General features: G+C 35.2%; 1 protein-coding gene across 3 annotated transcripts in view; it reads left to right on the top strand.

Moving 5' to 3' along the window:
• Positions 1 to 22352, top strand: part of clu (clustered mitochondria protein homolog) — a 121856-nt gene extending 99504 nt beyond the window's left edge. For all 3 annotated transcript variants that reach the window (XM_085944936.1, XM_085944935.1, XM_085944934.1), the window contains exons 7-24: positions 272 to 408; positions 550 to 779; positions 948 to 1084; positions 2632 to 2826; positions 7719 to 7931; positions 8474 to 8648; positions 9217 to 9322; positions 9417 to 10003; positions 10347 to 10549; positions 11525 to 11731; positions 12352 to 12579; positions 12877 to 12959; positions 13185 to 13314; positions 14460 to 14732; positions 15367 to 15492; positions 16890 to 17105; positions 18744 to 18949; positions 20373 to 22352. In XM_085944936.1, coding sequence (XP_085801062.1) covers positions 272 to 408; positions 550 to 779; positions 948 to 1084; positions 2632 to 2826; positions 7719 to 7931; positions 8474 to 8648; positions 9217 to 9322; positions 9417 to 10003; positions 10347 to 10549; positions 11525 to 11731; positions 12352 to 12579; positions 12877 to 12959; positions 13185 to 13314; positions 14460 to 14732; positions 15367 to 15492; positions 16890 to 17105; positions 18744 to 18949; positions 20373 to 20499 — 3579 coding nt within the window. In that variant the 3' untranslated portion in view covers positions 20500 to 22352. The remainder of the gene's footprint in view (positions 1 to 271; positions 409 to 549; positions 780 to 947; positions 1085 to 2631; positions 2827 to 7718; positions 7932 to 8473; positions 8649 to 9216; positions 9323 to 9416; positions 10004 to 10346; positions 10550 to 11524; positions 11732 to 12351; positions 12580 to 12876; positions 12960 to 13184; positions 13315 to 14459; positions 14733 to 15366; positions 15493 to 16889; positions 17106 to 18743; positions 18950 to 20372) is intronic.
• Positions 22353 to 24821: the final 2469 nt, after the last annotated feature.

Below are 24821 nucleotides of genomic sequence, written 5' to 3'. Positions count from 1 at the left end.
TCGGGACAAGGAAGTGTGGGACTAAAATCTTTTCATTCTGACACGTTTATGGCGTCATGGAAGGTGGCCATGCACAAACCGCAGCGCATATATATGGCGAGTGGAGATGGGAAAACTCAAATCAATCCGTCAAAGGTGAAAAAATATGGGTACCGGATTACCGAGCACATACTGTATTGGTTTTTTGTGTCATATGGAAGGCCATTACACTCACCAAATTCTAAAGTGAAATAAGTAGATCATTACCATATTGTGGTTATTTAATTTCCAGGTATTAACCACGTCAGGTTGGAATCCGCCACCGGGCCCGAGGAAAATGAACGGAGATCTTTTGTATCTGCACATTGTCACCATGGAGGACAGACACTTCCATATTACTGCCTGCGCTAGAGGATTTTATCTTAACCAGTAAGTATCCTATTGGTCTTGTGTTAAAAGGTGACAAATTTGCCACTGTGTCTTATTTATTTATGTCTGTAATTTTTCAATTTGATCCATGGAACCAAAGTACATAATACGTATCATAAAACAGGCTATTCATTATTTCAGGTCTTCCGAGGAATCATTCAACCCCAGAGCGGCGACACCGTCCCACCTCAGTCACTCCCTGATCGATATTCTTGCGAGCATATCTCCCGCTTTTAAGCGCTCCTTCGGAACTGTCCAAAGGCGCCGTACGCAGAAGCATCCTTTTGAGAGAGTGGCTACGCCGTACCAAGTTTACTCCTGGGCTGCTCCTAATATTGAACATACCGTCGATGCTATCAGAGCTGAAGATAGTGAGTTTCTATCCCAACTATTATATGAATAGGATTTTAATGACATAGAAGCTGAAGTTCTTATCTGAAGAATGATGTCATTTACTATTTAGGATTGTGACTCCTTTTAAATGTCTCTAGCGATCCCTGCATTTTGTCCGTATAGCTTAAAAAGTATTTTTGTTTCAGCGTTCTCATCAAAGTTAGGTTATGAGGAGCATATTCCCGGTCAGACGAGAGACTGGAATGAAGAGTTGCAGACAACACGTGAACTTCCTCGAAAGAATCTTCCCGAAAGACTTCTAAGAGAGCGTGCCATATTCAAGGTATTTTTATGAGATTGGGATACTAAGGGAATACTGTATATGTTACACCGAATATGCGAAATTGACTATTACATGAAATGGCCAAAATTTTGGCTAATTCATGTAACAGTCAAGCCTGTTGCCTTATTCATGAATTAGGTAAATTTTCTGCTGGGTACATGAATTCGCCAGGGTATGGAATTCTTGAACTGTCAACATGACAGAAGAAAAAGTAAATTTAATACGGATGGTTTTATTAGTTATAATTGAACATAATATAATATTATTATTATTAGGTTAGGTTAGGTTAGGTTTGGTTTTGTAATTCTGAATTAAAGTATTCAACTGAATGTCCATTTTGAGGTTAGCTATCAAGTGTCAACAAACTACCTATCACAAACATTCAATCGACCAAGCACGAATCAAATCACGAAAATACTTTTCAATAAAATTCTTCCGTTATCATATTATAGTTCTAGATTTCTTTGCGCATAGTAAATAGATATGAAAGTCATTGCAGTTACATATTGATTGGTATATTTTTATATTTTAATCAATGACATTTGTTTAGTTTGATTAGTTGCAAAAAATACCACCGGAGCGCGATCATCTATTTTGACCATAGATAATATATGTACATTTTGACCAATGCACGAGCATTTTGATACATTTAGTTTAGTTGCAAAAAATACCACCGTAGCGCTACTATCTAATTTGTCCAAGACATGAACTAGACAGAAAAATTACTGCCGAATTCACGCACTCTCCAGATATTTTGTCTAATTCATGAATAAGGTAACGGGCTTGCATTTTTCATGATTTAGGCAAAATTTTGCCCATTTCATGTAATATTCAATTTCGCACAATGGGCGTAACATATATACCATATTTTTATATTATTCTCTCTCTAAATGACAAAGGTGGTCAATCGAAAAAGGTTTAGTAATTTTAATATAGGAGCTTTGTAAGCCAATCATATTCGTATAATTTTAAAAGCTAATAAGGTTTGATAGCTCAGGCAAGAAGTGACAGTTTTCTATGAAGAAGATGAGGTGGTCGCTTCATCAGAAATTACCAACTTATAATCACAATCTGAGTGTCAGTTAAATCAGTTAAAACAAAAAAAAAAAGTGTAAAATAAGTTGTATTTTTAACGCTCAATGGTGGTTTATCACATACAAAAAAAATTCACAACGGGCTTACAAACCTGTCAGTGTTTAGTCCTTCATAATAAAGGTACTGAAAAATACAGAATAGGAGGGAGGGGGCTAAGGAAGATAAACCAAAACATCAGAGGAGGTGTAAACACAATGATCATCGACAATTTATGAGTTAGCTCCGCTTATTTCTTGCACAAATTGTATCTGAACACCTGTGGTGTCACTATAGTAAAGTTAATAAACACAAAAAATTTCAGATTGAGGTTATATTAACAGATTTTTATTTTATAGATATGGATATTAGAGTAAGAGACCTACGACTTTATAATCCGATATATTATCGCTCGGCCATCGCCGGTGATGATAGTGTAAATTTAAAAATTCTTACAAGTGTATTTGTATTTGCAGGTTCACAGTGATTTTGTGGCGGCAGCTACCCGCGGGGCGATGGCTGTGGTTGATGGAAATGTGATGGCCATCAATCCCGGGGAGGAGGCCAAAATGCAGATGTTCATCTGGAATAATATCTTTTTCTCGCTTGGTTTCGACGTCCGTGATCACTACAAAGAGTTGGGAGGGGACGCGGCTGCCTTTGTTGCACCGGTAATAATGTTTGCATTCAATTTATTATGTTATTATTATTACATTATGTGTCTATTTCCAAAACACGTCAACAATCTGTATGTAATTTCACACAATGTGTAATGATTTATAACTATAATAACACCCGCCAATAATATTAGGACAAAATAACCCCTTACCTGGATATTCCCCATAAAGAGAGATTTTGGATATGTATAGTTCTAGTGCTCACTAACAATATACCAAAAATCAAATTTTTACATTCTGTGGTACGGTCGCCATCTTGGAATATGGTGGACGACTTTAAGTATTTCAGCGATATCTCGAAACGGCTAAGAATATTAAAAAATGTTTCAAATATAAGTTAAAAAAAATCTAAAATAAGAATATTTTAATTGGTTTTGAATTAAAATTTTGACTTTAGTTTTGTGACGAATGTGTTTTATTTTTATTTTATTTTATTTATTTTTACTTGATATTTATTTATTTATTTATTTATTTATAAAAAAGAGTATTACGGCATTACAGCTTTTGGCCAATGCGCCATAATACATAATACATACAAATATATAAAAATATCTTAATTACAAATAACAACTAATATGACAAGAAAGTGGAAAAGACAGCATGTGTAAATATTAAAGAAATATGATAATATATACAATTATAAATTTATCCTATTTAAAACGTCTACAAACATTATATAATTAATAAAAAACAAATCAACCTTTATGGTGCCATCAAATAAGCTAATTGCACGATACACAGCATCATGAAACATAACATCTGTCCTGCGACGAGGTATCTTGAAGACCGTGGAGCTGCGAGTGATATTGGTGGGAACATGAAAATTAATATTTGCCAGTATATGCGGATTGTAAATGAACCCACGAAGAAGTAAAAAGAAATGCTTTAAAAGAACAATCACTCTTCGGGTAGACAGGGATTGCATTGATAGCATACCCAGAAGAAAACGAGTCGGGAAATTCATTTTATTGTCATTATCATAAGGAAAGAACCCGTATGTTCTTAAGTAGAGAAATCTAAGAAATCTATTGTGGACTCGATCCAGCTTAATTGTGTGCATGAACCTATTAGGACTCCAAATAATGCTGGCATATTCAAGAATACTCAACACAAATGATACGTATAATGTACGTAGCACTCGGACGTTTTCGAATGATTTTGAAACCCTCATAACAAAACCAAGCATTTTGCTAGATCTAGTACTGATGTTAAGAATATGCTGATTGAAAGTGAACTTTGTATCATAGAATACTCCCAAATCTTTTATCTCCGTTACCCTACTCAATATTATACCAGACAATGTGTATGGGAACAATAAGGTGTGCCTTGAACGATTGAATGAAATAATATTACATTTGGAGGTAGCGAATTCAAGTTTATTTAAGATAGACCATTGCGAGATAGCATCTAGGTCAGACTGCAACATCGCACAGCATAATGGGGTTTCAATAGTTCGAAAAAGTTTAAGATCATCTGCGAATAGCAAACAAGAAGAATTGGTTATAACTTTGACAATATCATCAAAAAATATTAAAAACAAAATTGGGCCAAGATTTGAACCTTGAGGAACACCAGAGTTTGTTCTAAAAATCCGCGATTCATTCCCATGGTAATCAACAAATTGACGGCGATTTTTCAAATAAGAAGCAAAAAAACATATTATACTATATGACGCGCCAAATGTACAAAGCTTTTGTAATAAAATATCGTGATCAACACGATCAAATGCCTTGGAAATATCTGTGTACACAGAATCAACTTGAATTGACTTATCCATAGAATTTGAAATAAAATTATTATACACTATAAGATTTGTTACTGTGGACCGCCTAAGTCGAAAACCATGCTGCGAATCGGAGAGGCGAGAGTCTATTTGACGGTTGATGTTTATATGTAATATCGATTCAAATAATTTACATGGAGCCGAAAGAACTGCTATTGGCCTATAGTTAGAGATCTCTGATCTAGATCCCTTTTTATGAAGCGGCCTTAGGCGGGTTATTTTCCATGCATCAGGAAAAGTGCTGGATGCTATGATTAAATTAAATATATGTTTAAGCGGAAAGGATATATGTTCGTAACAGCCCTTAACCACATAAGGTGGCAAGCCATCTGGACCAAATGAACTTTTGGGAGACAAATTTGAAAACCCATATTCCATATCTTTCTCGTCAAAAGCTGAGATTTGAATATCTTGCGTTGCAGACGAAGGACCAGCAGAATCGGGGTCAAGTAGCGGTTCTATTGAGCTATAAAGTGATTCAAAATGCTTAGCAAATGCATCAGATATAACATGGTTCTCTATAGGATCATTATTCAACGTCATCATGGCATTGTCTTTTGTAGTACTACTGGAACTAAGCGAATGAATATATTTCCAAAAACAATTAGGATCTGAGACAATATTTCGACCAATCGACGTTAGATATGATTTGTGAGCCGAAGAGATGTCACACTTCAATGAGTTTCTAAGACAGGAAAATTTACTATAATCTGCAGTCCGTCTATGTTTTTTCCACAGTGCATGATAATATGCCTTTGACCTTAGATTATAAATAATTTCTGGCGTAAACCACTTAGGATATGAGTACTTCGGTAGATGAACGAGCCGGCGAGGGAAACAGGAGTCCAAACTATTATAAAATTTATTATAAAAAATAGCTAATGCCGTGTTTACATCAATTTGTTCATATAAAGAGGTCCAATCTGTAGTACTCAAAGAATTATACAGCGCTAAAAAATTTCCATTTGAAAAATTCCATTGCGGATTATGCCTATTCAGTGGAGGAATCGACGAATCATTTCTGTGCGATACATGCTTAAAAGATAAAATTGTGCAAGTAGAGGGATGATAGACATCTTCAGGAACGAGAGGCTCATCACACGCGCTGACCACCGTGCAACCAACGTTAGATAGCACCAAATCAAGCGTCCGACCGAGACTATTTTTCACAGAAGAAAATTGTTTTAAATTAAATAAATTATTAAAGCTGGTATAATCAGATTCAATTATACCAGCGGAATACAAATTAAAATCTCCCAAAATAATTAGTTTTTTGTTGGGCAGTACCAAATTTTCTATTATGTGAAAAAAATCACTGTATGTAGTCGCTGAGCTGCCGGGAGGGAAGTATACAGCGGCCAAGTACAGTGAACAAAAGTTAAAATTAACTTTACACAAATTAAAATCAAAATCATATTCAGTTAAATTTGATCTGGTTGGATATAAAGTTTGTGTGGATAATGCTACCCCATTTCTAATTGCCAGCAAAACGCCCCCACCTCGTCTACCATTTCGACGGTCTGTTCTATGCACAGAATATTCACTTCCGAACAGCTCATTGGCCGATATGGTGTCGTCGAGCCATGTTTCGCTTAGAGCAATTATCGATGGTCGGGCACACAATATACCCTCTTTAAATCTATTGACTTTAGTTTTTAGGCCTCTTACATTTTGATAATAAATCTCGCATGACCGAGGAACGGAAGTTGTTGAATGATGCTTATTATAAGCGAGTCATGCTGAGGATGGGTGAGGGATTTCAATTGAGTAGTCCGTCATTGATCGCTCCCTCTGCTCCGCATACAGGCGAGCCGGACATGTTGCACTATGGGTCGGGTGGTCATATGGCCGCTTGTGACGGCGGCAGGCAACGCATTTTGGTGAAGCTTCCTTCACGGGGCAGTCCGCACGGTCGTGGCCTGGTTCGGCACAGTAAGAACAGGTGACGTCTTTTGCCGAGCATGATTTGGCCATGTGCCCATATAAGTGGCATTTATTGCACTTGGTTACCCCTAGATAGTTCTGGAGTGGGAAAGAGTCCCACCCCATGTACAGTCTGTCATCTGCAATGAGAGCAGACCACACCGCGGCAGGTACATACGTGATATAATGGCATCTGCCAGTCCTGGGACCCGCCTTGTGGCTGAGGCGTACGGCCTGGTAGGCCTCCTCAGATAGACCCGTTTGCTCTTGTAGAGTTGTAAATTGCCTCCCGAAGCTGGGGTTCTGTAGTGGAAGCCGGCATATTAAAAATAATAATGCGAGGCTGCTTTTTTCCTGCAGTTTAACACTCAGAGCAGTCTCTGAGGTCTCCAGAGCGCTGACGAGACGCTTGGCCTCGTCCTCAGAGCGGGGGTGTACGATAACACCTCCGTTTCTGACGTTTCTAATTTCCGTTATTTGTACCCCAATATCCCTGGGGTTATTAAGGAAATTAAGGTTATTAAGGAAACAAACAGTTACATATTGATTACAAAACTTTAAAATATAATAATGAAAAGTTATTGCAACCAGCAAAGTTTATCTAGCAATTTTATCTAGTTTATTTAGCAAAGTGTTGTCGTGCATTATTAAAAAAAAATAACTATGAAAAGCAATGGTTTTTAAGATGGTGACAGTAGCACATACTGGAAACTATTGCTATGCTTATGCAAAGCCTCCGGGGCTCACTTACAGATGTAACATTTATTGTAAAAATCAACCACTTACACTTACAGCACACTCACACATAACACAAAAATATCGTTTACCATAAATATTTGAATTGAGGACTTAATATAGATAGACATTAAATTTCATATACATATCCAAGTTTAAAAGTACTTTCACGCAAATGGAATATATTGAGCCGCAAAACAATTTGATTGAACACAGCTATTGGCCTACTAATTGGCATGTTAGTTTTGCACATTCGGTAAAATAACAAAACAACTGATGCTTCTGACTTCTTATATAGTTGTCAGAGAGGGTCATATAGAAACAGATCAATACTGACAATGATACTAGGGCTCTCATTCAAATCACACTATGTATGTATGTACCTATCATTGTATCGTATATTCATTCATAAAATTAATTGCCTACATTGTTTTGTTTCTTGCAGAGAAACGACCTGCAAGGTGTCCGCGTATACAGCGCAGTGGATCTGGAAGGATTGTATACACTCGGAACAGTTGTGATTGACTACAGAGGATACAGGGTGACCGCACAGTCGATTATTCCTGGAATATTGGAGAAGGAACAGGAGCAGAGCGTCATCTATGGAAGTATAGACTTCGGAAAGACTGTTCTTACGCATCCCAAATATATGGAATTGGTGAGTGACTTTGCAAACAATACATCGTCGGTGTTTTGTAAAAAGGGCGAATTAACCAAAATGCTACTTTACAGGAGGAGGATTTCTAACTTTTGACATTTATTCGTTTTTTACCTGTAGATGATTATAAATATCTAACAAGTTTATAATAAAGCTTAGAAAGAATATTGTCATTAAAATAGGTATTATTATATAATATTTTAAAAGGCCTAATATGTCACATTTGCTTTTTATTTCGTAATTTTAATTAATTTAATTTTAGTCGATTATCGTTTTTAAGTACTTTCCTGTGGAGATAAAAATTCGCCAATTTTACACAACAAAGCTAGTGGGGTAAACCTATTGTATTTTCATTAAAATCTCGATTTCGCCAAAATGGTTGATTCGCCCTTTTTACAAAACACCGACGACATACTAATCTATTTTTTTCTTGAAGTAACTGTAATATGTAACTATTTAGCCTTTCCTAGTTTATTTCTGTAAAGTTGTATGCAAACCAAGGAAAAAGATTGTGTCATTATTTATAATCTCCTTTTTTGTAGTTGAGCAAAGCAGGGCAGCAATTGAAGATCTTACCGCATTCGGTGGTGAGCGCGAAGGGAGAATCGGTGGAGCTGTGCTCGAGTGTGGAGTGCAAAGGAATCGTTGGCAATGATGGAAGACACTACATCCTCGATCTGCTGAGGACGTTTCCGCCAGATGTTAACTTCTTGAAGTGTAAGTGAAAAACAAATTTATTTAATAATACAATAACTTTTTAATTATTGTATTCATGGCATTACAATTTACAAGGCTTATTTGTTTGGTCCAAATTAATAATTATTTTATTCACTGGAGTTTTTAATAAACCTATAGCTACAATCCGAGACCAGTTTTATAACATGTGTCACGATCCCCAGGGAGTAGTAAAATGAAAAAAGACTTATGATATTGCATAATTTATTTCTAATCGGTGTTTCTATGTTAAGTAACAGACTCAAATATGAATGAACCTTGAAATTTATGATGAAATTTCATGTTTATATTCAATATTTGCAGCATATTATATTATGTACCTTGTCAACATAAAATCATAAAATTCAGTTAAAAATAGTCTCATTATAAGATTAATAAAAGTGCAACCAACAATAATTATATCCAGAAGCAAAAACAGTGGAAGAAATGAAAATTAGTCTTCAAGAGACTAGACTTAGACAAGGTGTAATGTTTGACGGTAAACAAACAGAGACTAGTCAAGTAAAACACTTACAAAGCCTTATTTACATTTTATTTTATTTATTTGCAGTGGATGGAGAGGATTTAAGAGAGGATGTAAAAGTGCTTGGCTTCCCTATTGAACATAAGCACAAACTATGTTGCCTTCGCCAAGAATTAGTTGATAGTTTTGTTGAGTAAGTGCATCTTCATGATCATGATCGTTAATTTTTCTTTCCAATATTTGTAATGAGGTTATTTTTTAATGTCGCATTACTCATTTACTTTCAGGGCTCGTTATTTAATGTTTATCCGCTATGCTGCCTTCCACTTCCAACAGTTAGGAATCAAAAAACAAAAAGACAAAGGTTCACCGACCACGCAGACGCAGACAAATGCGATCGATGCTCCGACACCTGACAAAACTAGTGATAAAGACCAAAGTGATAGTGTTAAATTAGACGAAGTCAAACCGGAAGTCAAAGAACAGACTAAGGAACCGCAAGTTGAAAAAGAAAAGGCGGAGGTGAAAGAAAAGCCGACAAAGAATGAGAAGAAAAATAAGAAAGAACAACAAAAGAAAGACAATGTTGATAATCAAGACAAAAAGAAGGCTAGTAAAGAGGCAACAGATAAAAAAGATATCAAGGATGCAGTCCCCAAAAAAGAATCGAAGGAATCTAGTCCAGTAATTATAGAAGAAGTGAAACCGGCTGAAGACATTGCGGTGAAGGATAATGAAAATGTGGAGGAATCGACTGATGCTAAGGAAATCGATTTGGTGTTGCCTGTTAATGAACCGGAAGTTGACGCCGATGAAGGAAAGAAGATTGTTGAAAGTATTATTGATTCCATTTCAAATGGAGATAAGCAGGAAAGTTAGTAACTTTTTTCTTTTAAATATTGTCTACTGACGCCATAGGTGTCGATTTCAAATTTTCATTGAAGTACATAATTTTGAAAATCTCAGAAAAATACTCTTATAAAAATGACCACCATCGACATAGGATGTATGATATGGAAAATAGCTAACTTCGAAAATAGCGAATCAATGGGAGAATGATTTAAATTGATGAATTTCAAGAACACATTTATTTTTTTGGGTGAAAGCAATATTAAGTTCACGGATTTGGAGAACATCAAAGAACCGTTTATGATAATCTGAAGTACATATGTCAAATCAACTGGTTCCTGTTATAATACTTTCTCATTTATTTTTAGTGGCGGAAAGCACCAGAGACATCATGAAGGCAGCCGCCAAGTCTGTGGGTTCGCTCAAGGATGCCGAGTTCGATATCAGATTTAATCCGGATGTCTACTCGGATGGCATTAAACACGCCTGTAATGATGAAGAGATTACTAAGCAGAGGCATCTAGTCAAAGAGGCAGCCTCTTTCCTAGTCACCACACAAATACCCACATTTGTAAGTACACTTTCTTGTATAGTATTGAAAAATCAATATATTATGTAGTATTGTTTTTAAAATTTTTCATTTATTATTACACTATTATTGTTTGCTATATTATTAATCTCATACAAGCAATCCCAGCAGTTCTGGAGCATGGCGTGCACGACTATTTCAATTTACAAGATGACATACACCTGACACATAGAAGCAAGCTAGTATTATGTATGGGCTGTGTTTTTCAACCAACTGTAGTATGTAATATATTATGTATTGGTATAATCACCTTTATGGCCCCCACAAGGGGGGGGGGGGCTGACAGGACTTGACAGGGCCCGGGGTGGCGGGTCGATCAGATATGCGAGATAAACATATCACAAATTTGCTCTAATAGTAAAAAAATGTCGCCTGTGGGCGCTATTTCACCAGAGGGATATTAACATTTTAAAAATGAGGTTGTAAGATGCAAGTTTTGATAATTTTGTGTTGATATTCGACAACTCCATAATTCAAGTAGTTGTTTTAAAATTACGAAAGATCGCTAAAAATAAACTGAAGGCTCTTACTTTTACCTCTAACACAATTTTGAAAACGCTTCTATTGTGCGTCACACATGCCATTAAACTTAGCGATAGGTGGAGGGAGTCCGCCTAAGATCCTGACCGGGAGGGCCCGCTTTAGGATCACCTTATCGTTGTTACATATCTATTTTTATGGAAAGATAGTACACTGGTTGTAGTTTTTATTTCTTTATGAATTGACAATATATAGTTATATCATTTGTAAGTAAAGTAGCTAAATTTACTGATGGTGTTTGCGAGGTTGTTTCACTGGGTGAGCTGGGAGGGCATAGAGGGCAAAACAAAAAAAATACTTTTACTTCCATGTCTTTCTCTTATATCCATATGGAACTGACCTACGATGAAAAAATACAATAATTAAATCTAAATCCAGATCTAGCGTTGCTGTGGGTAATAATAAGATTATTTTTAGATAAGAGACTGCTTGGATCACTCGTCGGCACCGATGGATGGAAGTACGCTAGCTGACGCTTTGCACACGCGAGGAATCAACATGAGATACCTCGGCCGAGTTTGTTCACTCCTTTCACAAGTGAAATCGCTCTCCTACTTGCACACCATAGCCGTTTCGGAAATCATTCTCCGTGCCACCAAACATATTTTCACCGCATACGTCCAAGTAAGTTAATATTTTTAAATACCAATTTGTCAATGTTAAGCATGGATCTCGGTGGCTTCTTGAAGTGGTCCCTTAATCCATTGACTATCAACTTTATTTTTGTATATTATATAATACTTACTAAATTGACTTCTAACAATCAAATATTAATAACTTGAAAAGTATGTGCTTAAAATCATTTACTTTTTTGAACATAAGTAAAAGAAGATACTTTAATAATATGATTTAAAAGACAGAAAAGAAAACAAAAATATTTAAAGGGAAATAGGGAGGTTCAAAGTGCAATAAATAAAAACTATATTTTACTTTAAGTTTAGTGCTAAATAAAAAACCAATTAGGCCCTACAGATTTTTAAAACTGCTTGTATTGTGTAATCTATTTTCGTATGATAACCCATAAAATATCTGAAAATTATTGACAAATTGCTATACTTTTCGTGTTTCTAGCTTCTAACTCCGCAAACTTATTTCTATGTTTGACAAGTTGTGATTTTTTGTTCAGATATGTTTCCGCTCGGCCATCGTGGGTGTCAAATTTAATTATGCCCGTACATAATCTTAATAATGTAATGCAATTAATTCATCGGAATGTGATTGAATTTATTATCATTATTTTTCAGGGCTGTGAACTGATGTCTCTCTCTCAAGGAGTGTCTCACTTCTTGAACTGCCTGTTATGCTCAGCACCCGTTCCTCCCCCGCCCCCTACAGAAGAATTACAATCGCGATCGTCCCGCAGAAGAGGCAAGAAGCGAGGAAGACAGGTGATTGGCGGAGGACCCGAGGCGTCTGATTGGACGGCGCTCACCGCCAGAAGTCTATGGCAACAAATCAAACAGGAACTCAAGGTAATAAGTAATACCAACTCTTCAACTCTTGTATCGATACTTAGCTATTGTAGAACATGTAAGAAATTATAGGTTAGGTTAGCATTGCATTCTAATTTTTAGTTTTCCTCCTTGGCTCAAAATTATTTTTAATATCAGCTGCATTGCAGATAGATCTAATATGTTAGATATATTATAATATATTTGTTTAAATTAAAACCCTTCTTAAATAAATAGTGAATATAATACATATTAACAGTTCTCTTTTAGTATGATAACATAATTAATCAAACCTGTGTGTCTATTTACTTTTTTTAGTCTTATTGGGGATGGATTTTACCGACAGATAACATTGAAACTACAATAGAAAAATATGGACTTCAAAAAATATCACTATTAAGGTATGTATGCATTTAAACTTTAAAGTCACATTGTACGAATACTAGTGCGCCAAATTTTTTTTTTCATCTGTGCACCCACAGTAGAGCGGTGACAAAACACTAATTTTTGAAGCCGTGGGTAAATCTTATTTAGCTCCCATTTTGTGGAGATCCATATAATGCTCTGCTTAGGAGCTAAAATAGTAATCTACCGTCTTTTATTATTTTGCATTGTTTTCATTTCAGATCGTTCTGCGTGAAAGTAGGCCTCCAGATACTCTTGAGAGAATATGACTTTGATAGCAAAAACAAAGTGACATTTAATTGTTCGGACATTATGAATATTTTCCCAGTTGTCAAACACATCAATCCTAGAGTGAGTACATAATTATCATAATGTAATGTGAGACCTATTTTGATCATGTCGCTTGGAGATTTTAGTGTTACATATTTTGATGACTTCATTCTGTGATAAATTAATTACTGCATTCGACTTATTCGCTTAAGAGGAAACTTGGCGAAACACAAAAAAATGCAGGGTTTCAAGGCACTATTTTTCAACAAATTGCAACACTGCATGCATGGTTAAAAAATATTTAGCAGCTTCTGAATCAGGAATAGTTGTAACTTGCGCGACATATTGTGCCCATGTAGAAAGACAGTGGGGAACCTGGCGGTCAGTATACGAAATAAACTACTCAGCACACAACAACAAACGCATCTTGCTGACACTTGAAAAATAGGATTGGCGCGACAATTTGCATTTTTGTGTGTAAACAGTTATTCTTACAAAATTTTTATTTGTGCACTATTGCTGGCAGTAAATCCATGCATGTGTACAGGCTCTATAAATAAGTGATCTTCTTCTTCGGTCAGATAAATAAGTGTTGCGACAATAAATCTACGCATGTGTGAAGTCCATATTACAAACATCTAAATTATGAATAAAACAAAATATGATTCTTTCAGAAGATTGATATGTATTATATTTTTGTAAATTTAATAATAAGTTGAATATTTGTTTTTCCAATGTTCAGAAGTTTTTTTGTAAGCCACATCAAGTAGGTTGCGTCGAAATATCTAAAAAATAAAAGCGATAATCGTCCATTTTAATGTCATACAGACATAATAACAAAACATAGCATATATTATTGCGATTTATATTTTAAATATGCCATGTATTTGATTTTTTTGTTGTCATAAAATTGCCCATAAAGTCATAAAAATTCCTCATCAAGATATTGTGTAAAAATGTGTTCAACTTGCCTTGCACGTTGGAAGCATTCCTATATCCCCATATTTGATGAATTGCGGACATATGACGATATGACGTAGAGAATAAATAGTATTTTAATTATTTTAAAAACACACATGCATTAGCCTATTGCTGAGACGAAGATATACTATTTATTTCCAATTCTATCAGACCTTATTCAAGCAATTCAAATGTTAGGATCATTACTCTGAAAAATTATAATAATCCTGTGTATCGTAATCTATGAATTCAATATTTTTTTTCAGGCATCCGACGCATACAATTTCTACACAACTGGTCAGAGTAAAATCCAGGCCGGACAGGTACGAGACGGACACGAACTGATAACAGAAGCACTGAACCTCCTCAACAATGTATACGGAGCGATGCATCCTGAGATTGCGCAGTGCTTGCGTATGGTAGCACGCTTATGCTATGTCACAGGGGAGCACAGAGAAGCTATGGCCTATCAACAGAAAGCCGTGCTCATGTCTGAGAGAGTGAATGGAATCGATCATCCGTACACCATTACAGAATATGTAAGTGTTCTTATAAATATTAATCCCTTGGGGTCAGATGGAGAGATGTTGCCGTTAAATTAACCTAACTAACATAAGTGCCGTTGTACACTATGAATAAGCTCTCGGAGGCCGAGCGGCTTACGCATTGGTCTATAACGTCGTGGGTCTCAGGTTCAAATCCTGGGTCTGGCAAATACACATTGTTTTTCAATTTCTGTTTGAGTCAGAGTATTGACCTAATAGGTTGGGCAAGTGGCTAACATCCATTTCTCGTAAAAACAAAAATCTGTTAATGCAACCTTCCACTCTCTAAATGAGACTCAGTTGAGACTTCGTAGCTTAATAAAAAAAAAAAAACTCAAGGTCCATATGATCTTAGGATCGGTATAAATAAAAAATTTCACCTAATTTAATAATGATCAACTTTTTTTGCAAGTTAAATTCGCTGCAAAAAAAGTTTTTGCAGCGAATTTAACAAATTCCGTTTTTGATCAAAGTTGACAACTTTTTCCCCTCTTCTCAAATTCCTTCTTCCTTCCTTTCTCGAGTAACGAGAACCTCAATATTTCTGACAATTTATTTCTCGATATTCGATATAAAAACAATGATTTGAATATTCAGTATTGTTTTTGATTTTATGATTTGTTTTCAGACCCATTTAGCCCTGTACTGTTTTGCAAACGGCCAAGTAAGCAGTGCTCTAAAACTCCTCTATCGAGCGAGGTATCTCGCTCTCATGGTGTGCGGAGAAAATCACCCGGAGATTGCCTTATTAGATGTGAGTATAGTTGGAATGTTTACTATAAATGGTCAATGGGCAATAGGACAATGGTGGAGACTCGTTACTAGGCGATTGCATATCAAAATAAATTTTATATTATTAGTAGACTAACAGAGAGGCACCAATGCGTAATATAATATAACACTTACAGATGGGCTGCATCATATATTTACCACCAATACATGTGCGGTGCATTCGAAGTATACGATAGTCTGTATGCAAATGTGTCATGTTATTGTATGGAATATTGTGATATCTACCGGCAAATTATCATAACAGATCGGCATATTACACTTAGTTGAAGGCTTTTCATTATCAGCCTGCAATAAAATAATTAAAAATTTTATGCTTCGTTGACATCAGTAGTAATATCCTATTGTTATCTTCTTAAGGCTATACTTCAGCTGAGGCATGGTCTAAAAACTACTCTAAAGTCTACGCGACGCGCAGATTGTAAAAACAACCCGCGCCGAAAAAAACATAATTCGTCATAAAAATTCAACATGTGTCCATTTAATGTTATGTATATTGTTATATTAGTTATAATAATAATATATTCATTGACATATTTTCTTTTTAGAGTAGATGCGTAACATTTTTTAGTCATCTTTACACGGTATTAGAATATATTCCTCCGACGCCATCACAAAACAAATTGACGTGCTCACATCTCGACTACCGCGCTCCGATTGGCAACGACTGCGAAATTTCGTCCCACCTATTGTTGAAAATTATTTGCCGTTTCACTGATGTATGTTCCTAAGTCCAATAAGTATGACTGACAAGTACGTACGACCCTTTGGGGCCTATCTACTTCCAAAAGTCACCTTCGCTACTGCAATAGGGTAACTCTAATATACTACAGTAAAACCTCGTTAATACGAATTCCACGGAACCGAAAATCGAAAAAAAATTCGAATTGCGAAATATGAAATGTATGGGGAAAAGATATTAAAATTTTGGTTTTCATTAATTTTGTTTACGATCATAGATGTGCCTACGAAATTTTCGATTCCGTGTGTGCTGGGTGATAAAATGTCAGAATTATTTATTACCTTCTTAAAATAAGTAATTTATGATGTTTTATGAAAAATCTGTCATAATTTTCAATGACTGGCTCATGAAATAGTGTACTTTATTACCATTTATTGAATATTTTTGTATGCCAGGACTATGAAATCAATATTCGAATTAAAGGTATGGTTTTTTTTTTTTTAAAGGTATGGAAATTTAGAGGTATGGATATATGGATACTTTTTTTTCGCGAAAATTTCGAATTACGGTGAATTTCGAATTATCAGTGTTCTTACTTTCTTACTAACGAGGTTTTACTGTGTGCATTAAATCATGCTATTTTTTTTACATATAAACAAACGTGTAATATCTGATTGCAGAGCAACATCTCGCTAATCCTGCATGCGGTGGGTGAGTATGACCTTTCGCTGCGCTTCCTAGAAAGGGCGGCGGCCTTGACGGCATCGTGCCACGGGGCGCGCTCCCTCAAGGCGGCGGCCGCTCGCCACCTCCTCGCCCGCACCCTCAGCTGTCTGGGAGACTTCCGGGCTGCTCTGCAACACGAGAGGGAGACATACTCTATCTACAAACAGCAGGTTAGTCAACACTGAATACCTAACATAACCTTACCGCCAAAATGATAATATATAAAGATTCCATGATTGTCATAAAATACATCAGCCAAAAAATAATAAAAAAAACACCATCTCATTATAATTTTCGCATGGCCATCTTGGATATCTCGTCCTATGGACTTCCAACAATATTTGAGAGCTTTTTTTGGGATCCCCAAAAACATAATTTAACACCTTAATACCAAACCAACCAAAATAATTTATAATTTTATGTGTGGCATTTTGGGGAACATGGCTGTCATTTTGTTGGAAGGTGGCTCCCCTTCCTATAATGTCGATGATGTGTGTAGCATATGATATATATCAAGTTTGGTACTCTGTATCAGCGACTAATGCATCGAATATGTAATAATGTTCGACTATTTATTAGTGTTGGGCCACATTTGGACAAACATACTGATACCAGATAAAGGTCTCCCACAGGAGACCACCTCAAAGGACGGACTGAACCATCATCTTTCCCAAAACACCACAGCCTACGTCCACTCTTCGCGGTTCTCGCAACCCTCGGCCGAACTCGGCGAAGCCCGCCTCAAAGAATCGGAAATTCAAATTCGTCAGCGCTCCCGCCAAAACAGACGCGGTCTGTCGAAAACGGCCGCTCGCGCCGCCACGAGTCAATCCGTCGGTAAAACAGGGAGGTTCCCGACCGACGGAGGAACATGACGCCGCCTGACAGTTCTCTCTCTCTTACATCGGACGCCGAATGAGAAGCATCTCCAGATTCTCCAGCCAAGCCGCAAGCCCCGATCCTCTATCGCATTGGACGCCGTAGAGCATTAAGCATCGCCTCGGACGCGGAGCAACAAGCATCCTAAGCTAAAAGCATTCCGGAGTATTCCGGACAGCCCGGCCAGCATTTCCCGCCAAAAAGACTGCATCGCCAAATACGATAAAATATACCAGCCTCGACACCAATACACTGTGCGTTTCTGTCTCCCACCCCCGCTTTGGCCTTGACGTTATCACGGCCTGCGCGCAGAAGGCCGGTGATAATACATTGCCAAAAATACATCACACATGCGCTGAACATTAATTGTCACTACTTTCGCATCAAATTTAATATAGTATATCTTTTGAGACTTTTTGGTGTAGTATGCTGTTGGCTTATCGTCGTCTTCGAGATGGAAAGACCTATTTCACATTTGCAAAAATGGATATTTGAAAATTTTAAGTCTTACCAAATATATTATAGACCCCTTTAAAATCAAGTGTCTATCAAAATATCACTTAGTTCTCTTGACCATTGTAAAATTTAACATTTTTTTTAAATGTATTTGAAATTCGTGTTGAATAAGTCTATTCACCTCCAAGGAGTGTGTATTTTACCCAAAGGCGTTGAAGAAAACCTTATTCTATGGGGACAGAGCTTAAAGAGAAGCTGAGAAATGGGTTACTAAGGGTTGAATTAGTTGCAAGTCTTTTAGCTTTACAGTTTTATTTGCCAGGGTTGCACTGAGATAAAAATGCCTTGAATTATGAAATACAAAATGTATTGCAAAAAATACATGAAAAAAACATATTTCTTTGTTCCATTTTCTGTAATTGTTCGAATTAACGGGGTTTACTGTACTAAATAATGTTATGTATTTTTTCCAGTTGGGTGAAAATCACGAGAAAACACGCGAGTCTTCCGATTGCTTGAGGCACCTCACACACCAAGCCGTGGTGCTCCAGAAGAAGATGAACGACATATACACGGGCCGCCCACCTTGCCCCCCACCCATCCACATTCAGCCACCCTCCATGGGGTCCGTTCTCGACATGCTGAATGTCATCAATGGAATACTCTTTGTGCAGATCAGGTTGGGGACATTGTAATATATAAGTAATGTAATATTTTAGAGTAAATTGGAATGTGTAGGATAGAAGTTACCAGAATAGTCCTGGCATGTATATTAATTTATGTTTTATTAAACTAATTTCGAAGTGTATCAAAAACAAAATAGGTTATCAATATTATTGCAATGTACAAGGGTTATCCAACTAGTACGAATTTCACAGTCCTGTCATTTTTGACTGTGTCAAATATTTTACACATATTTTTTGACATACATATCGTCAATTGAAAGTCTACCATTTAACAGTTCAGTGATGAGGCATATTTTCACCTCAATAGGTACCTACATCAATAAGTAAAACTGCCATATTTGCAGCGAGAAAAACACAATTGATTCAAAAGAGGCTATTACACGCTGTAAAAGTTACTGTTTGGTGTGGTTTTTGGGCTGGATGAACTGATGAAAGAGGGACCGTTAAGTGTGAGCCAAATTGAGGTGCATGTCGCCTACTGTCACGCTGTCGCGGCGAAAATTTTGTATATGGTTTCGTCATTTTGCAAAATATTTTGAATGCCCACCATCTCCGTAAATTCACTGAAGAATGAGACTGACGAAGAGTGCCTACTATAATGATTTAGTAATTTGAATTATTATTAATTATTCATGCTCATTTCATTAGATAATAGACAGCCTTTTTATCGAAAATATGTAGTGCCAACTGCTAAAAACAAAAAATCGTGATTTTGACATGACATTCGAAAAGTGTAGGCATGTGTAATATGATATAAACGTTCAAAATGTCATGCAGATGTCGATGCAGTGCAGTTCAACGTGGGGTGACCTCATTGTTGTTTTGTGATTACGGCAGATTTTGCCAACTGACAATGTTCGTTTTAAGGTTCAAAATGTGCTACGGGATGGGAGCATCAGTCTGATAACATTTTAAACACCAAGAACAACGACATTACACATTTATTTCCCATAGCGGCAGCTATGACCCGTGACAATGAGCGGATCGTAAGCTGCAAGATGGCCCAGGGAGGCCATTTGTATGATATTGTGTTCCATGTATAGCAGAGACCAAATTATCAATTGAAATAAAAAGTTAACGATATGTGTGTTATTTAAAAAAAATTCTAACTAGAACTTGGATAACCCTTTAGTAGGTATAAAAAACCAGACGATTATCAATTTAGATCCAAACTTTTGACATTATTGTTTCTGACTATATTTAAAAAAAGCTTTATTTTCACATAAACATCTATGTTTCAAAAGAATCATATTTTGTTTCATTCTTAAGATGTTTGTTGTGAGAACAATAGTGTCTGGAAACCTTTATGTTTCACTCGTATATGTATCTCCTCTTAAAATTTTGAAACACATTGCATTCACTCTCACAATTCTTATTTTTGTTAATGAACGCTAATCTAATCAATATTTTTTGCAGCCAACAAGACATCGAACACTTCAAAGCCGAGATTGAAAAGCGCCAAATGAAGGAATTGACCCCAGAGGCCATCGGAAGCCCAACCCCCGCCGACAAAGACACCGCTACCCTCGTCTCACCCAGCTGAATCTAGTGTTTGTCAGTGAAATCCGTTAGTAATCTAAAAGAACCAATACTTTCGTTGTAAAAAAATGCTTTGTTAGTTGAAAATATTGGCCTGTGACTGAAATTATTCGACGGGTGCGTGTTTCTATGTTTGGGTGACGTGCGCTTCCATCATGCATCCTCGGAGGACGCGCCAAAGGTGCCGGAGACGTGTGACGTGCACATAATTCAATATCGCCTAATAAGACTGTTTCTTCACGTAGGCTGCTAATTTTGTCGGGTGCGAGTCATCATTATTCATCTTGTTATTTGGAAAATGTTTTCTTTAGAGAGAGTTGTTTGTTAGATTTTTGAAGTGGATATTTTATTCCTGTTTTATTTTTTCTATTATTAAATAGTCTAAGAACATTATTGATAAAAATACGAAAGCAGTGATAATGTTTGGCAGTGGAATACGCCTTATGTTGTTAAATTTAAAGTCATCTTGGTAATTTAGGTCGCACACGAACTAATCTCTAATTTTTTTTTATATAAATACACTTTTTTTAATTTTACCTTATGGCTACAAACCCATAATTAGTTTCGTAATTTGTCTTATAATTTCTTGTAGTGTTCATTAATATGTAACGCATGATACTTATACCGAAAGAACCTACGATAAGATGATAAGAAAACGGAACCCGATTTTTCTGAAGTATAAATTGAATGAATGAAAGAAACGTTATTAAATTTTATAAACATGTCGAATACAATTTGCAATATGATTCGTTCAGGTATTTTTTTCTTTTCCGATTAATTTGAAATGATAATATTTTAGTGTTTAGGTGCATAAGTAGTTGTTTAGGCGTTTACCATTTTATGAATGTACGCAGACATTTGTAGCCATGAAAAGACACTTAGGAATGATCAAAAATAAATTATTTAGTCTAAAATTAAATAACTCATATCTTCGGATAGGTATGGTTAAGACTAAACTATTATACTTTAAATTTTAGGCTAAGTAAAAGCCTAACGTCTTCGGGAAGTTTGATCGTTTTTTGGGGTACTGCATTTATGTGTGGTTTTCCAGGTTTATTATATTACAATATCGGTGATTAAGATACCTCTCTTGTAAATGAAAAATAATTTTAATCACCATCGTTGAATTGTTCATTCGGTTCGTTGTATAATCTGATTCTAAAGATACTTATCGGTCGGGTCGAAAGGTACGATGAAATAAATCATAGGGTATTTGACGCCAGCTAAATATATGAAAGTCATATTGCGTCGTACATTAAAATCAAAACCAAAATGTACAATAATTATTATTAGAATTTATTATTCTGATTTGTATGCTTTTGTTACGATAGGTTTCAAAAGCATCTGGAAGTAATAAAATTAATAATACATACATAGTGTGATATGTAATAGAATTTTTGCTTTTACAAATCTAATATCACAGTAGAACAAGTTTTTAAGTTAGATACCACTTTCTGGTTTTCTTTTTCAGTATTTGCTTTTATGTGAAATTTTCTAAATTTACAAGGTTGTAACAGTTATATTATTTTTATATATTATTACGTAATAAACGAGTGAGGTGAATCGTAAATGGCATTGGGATTTCAGAGTACGTTAAAATGAGTTATTAATAAATGTTCCCTCTGTTTATTATCACTTTTCAAAATGCAATAATGTAGCAACTACGTAATTAAAAAAAAAAATTATACAATATATATCTGTTCCAATTATTAGTCGTAAATTGTGCAATTATTTCAGAATTATATTATACATAAAATGCTTAGTTTTTACCAAACGCCATTTGTCGTCAGATTTAAACGTCAAAGACGTTCGTTTACCTTAATTAATTATACAGGTTACCAAACAATATCCAGCTATAATAAAAAATAAATGTATTACATAATATTATGAACTCGTTATAAGTTATATTCATAATTCGTCAATATTTTTTCTCGATTTGGCGAGGAGATGTGATAGTGTTTCTTCATGTAATATAGCCTTCAGATTCTCGATAGGCTACAATAATATAATCATTTACCGTGTTAGTTTATATGAACAGTCGATGCCCTGCTGGAATATTTTGCTTTTCTGTAGTGAAAAAAGTGGCAGTAAGCGTTTTGTCAAAAATGCATTTCGTTCCTATTAGTTGTAGTTTAGTCATAGAAACCACAATATAGAATCCTATTGCATCTTTTCATCGCCAAACGTTTTATGTTCTTTGTTTTAGAAAGTGTGCATACATTCGTTGTGTAATGAATGTGACAATTGAATCGCTCTTTTTCTCATAACGGCCAATGTTTGATTGAATTGGGAAAAATAATTCGTCCAAGGAGGCTCTAATCTGTGTTTTGTTTTAAATGTCAAAAAAATTAAATTTCATTGCTCTCAACGTCAATGTATGGACTCATTAGGAGGTTTCTGTGCATTGATTTTTGAAACTAAAATGGGATCTACGAGATTTACAAAATAAATAGAGGGTGGCATTTTGGAAAGAGTGATTCAGTCGATATAGGGAACGAGTGAGAGAAGCGATTGGGAAGGTTAGGTAACCGAGCAATGCTACCTATATTATTCTAAAAAGTCATTTAAGATTTTGGATGTGGCCGGTTGTGCTTGTCGGATAGTTTAGCAATAAGAAACACTGCCTTACGTTAGCACCATGGCTATGTTCAAGAGTGATTAGAAAATGTTTGGGTATGTCAGAAATTTATTTACCTTGTGACTGATTTCCCGTGAAACAATTCTCTATAAACACGAATTAAGTTCATTATTTTTGTATGTGACTTGAGTGGTCGGTTATTATAGACAGTAACTGTGAAAAAAATCCTTAATAATTATTTTGCAATTGAATTTAATTAAAGAAGTCCATTTTCATGTTACGGAGTATGTTAATTTTTGTGTATAATTTAAAAAAATAATTCATTAACAATCACAACGTCTTTGTGCCATTTATATTGTGAAATTTCATTGTTTAATAAAACCATTTATCCAGTGTCATTTGAATCAGTGATCAACGTTTATTTTAATTGTTCAGTTATGTCACTAACAATTATAATGTTGTAGTTAAAAAAAATTCAAATCCTTATAACGTGAGTGAATTTTGGGACGATAAGACACTGCATGTCTTCCGTTAATCACGTAGAATATCTTATTAAATTATATATACATATTGTAATGTTATTGTTTAGAAGTGTTACTTCGAAATCAAATATAATATGATCAAAGATCCCTCTCGATTATGGAATCGAATAAGCTTATGAAGAAATATTGTAAACCATTTATTCAAAATTGTTTCTGTTGCACAATATATTGTCGAGATCAGAAATATCAGTTTACGGTTGGTCGGTCGGTTTCGACTATATTGAAGTGAAAATGTTTCCGCTATGTAAAATTCACTTCAATCAATGTTACCAAATTAAGACAATAAAAAGTAGAGAATTACGATTCTTATAAAATGTAAACCAATGTGACTATGCACTTGATTTAAGCCAAAACTAGCTTGGATATTAAATTTATGGTACAACCAGTATTTTATTTAAATAATGTATGTATTCATTTCTAATTTTTTGTGTGAAAATTGTTTTTTCCTATTGATATATTATTTTTAGACGTCACACTACTGTTAACTCGATATAAAAAAAAGTGAAAACAGGCAATTTTTCAGATCTTGTTGCATTTTTTTTTGACACGCCATATTTTGTAAAACATAAACTTTCATATCTTTTCAAGATACTTGTATTGTTTGTTTTAAGCAAACCAAATTCCATATCCATCCATTCTCATTATTGTTGTGTTATTAAAAAAAAGTGTTACTCGTTTATGAATGCCGACTAGTGCAAATGTTATAAAAAGTCACAAGAGGAAAAGGAAAATAAAAATGGTGCTTCTGTTTATGTTAAATATGCATTATTATTAGATAATGAATAATTGTTTATTTTGAACCATTACTGTTACAGCCAATAAGAAAGCAAATAAATTTCTGAAAAAAAATCTGTCATCTTTTCTTTCAATCCATACTTGTTCCGCACTATGTAATTATAGTGTTGCCAAACAAATTTACCTGACGGCACACTGGAATATGGGGTTCGTAATACCTTAGAGATTTTTCAAACAAAGGGTTGGATGTATGGGAGGGGGGCAATTGTACTAGAATTATTAGTACATACATACATAATAATATACGTATTTTTTTTTTTAAATAAAAGACTTCATAATATAATAATACAATTTATTGACCCAAGTCTATGTACAAGGCAATGAGAGATGAATATAAATATCACAATTTATTATTTTTGCGATTAATTTTCTCAAAATGAGTTACATGTATTAGCAAATCCTGTGCTGTAA

The sequence above is a fragment of the Rhyacophila brunnea genome, unplaced genomic scaffold, assembly GCF_057557595.1.
Source record: "Rhyacophila brunnea isolate RB1 unplaced genomic scaffold, BYU_Rbru_1.0 scaffold_17, whole genome shotgun sequence".
NCBI classification, from domain to species: domain Eukaryota; kingdom Metazoa; phylum Arthropoda; class Insecta; order Trichoptera; family Rhyacophilidae; genus Rhyacophila; species Rhyacophila brunnea.
Note: the sequence above shows the minus strand (reverse complement) of the source record. Positions and strands in the feature narration are given on the sequence as shown.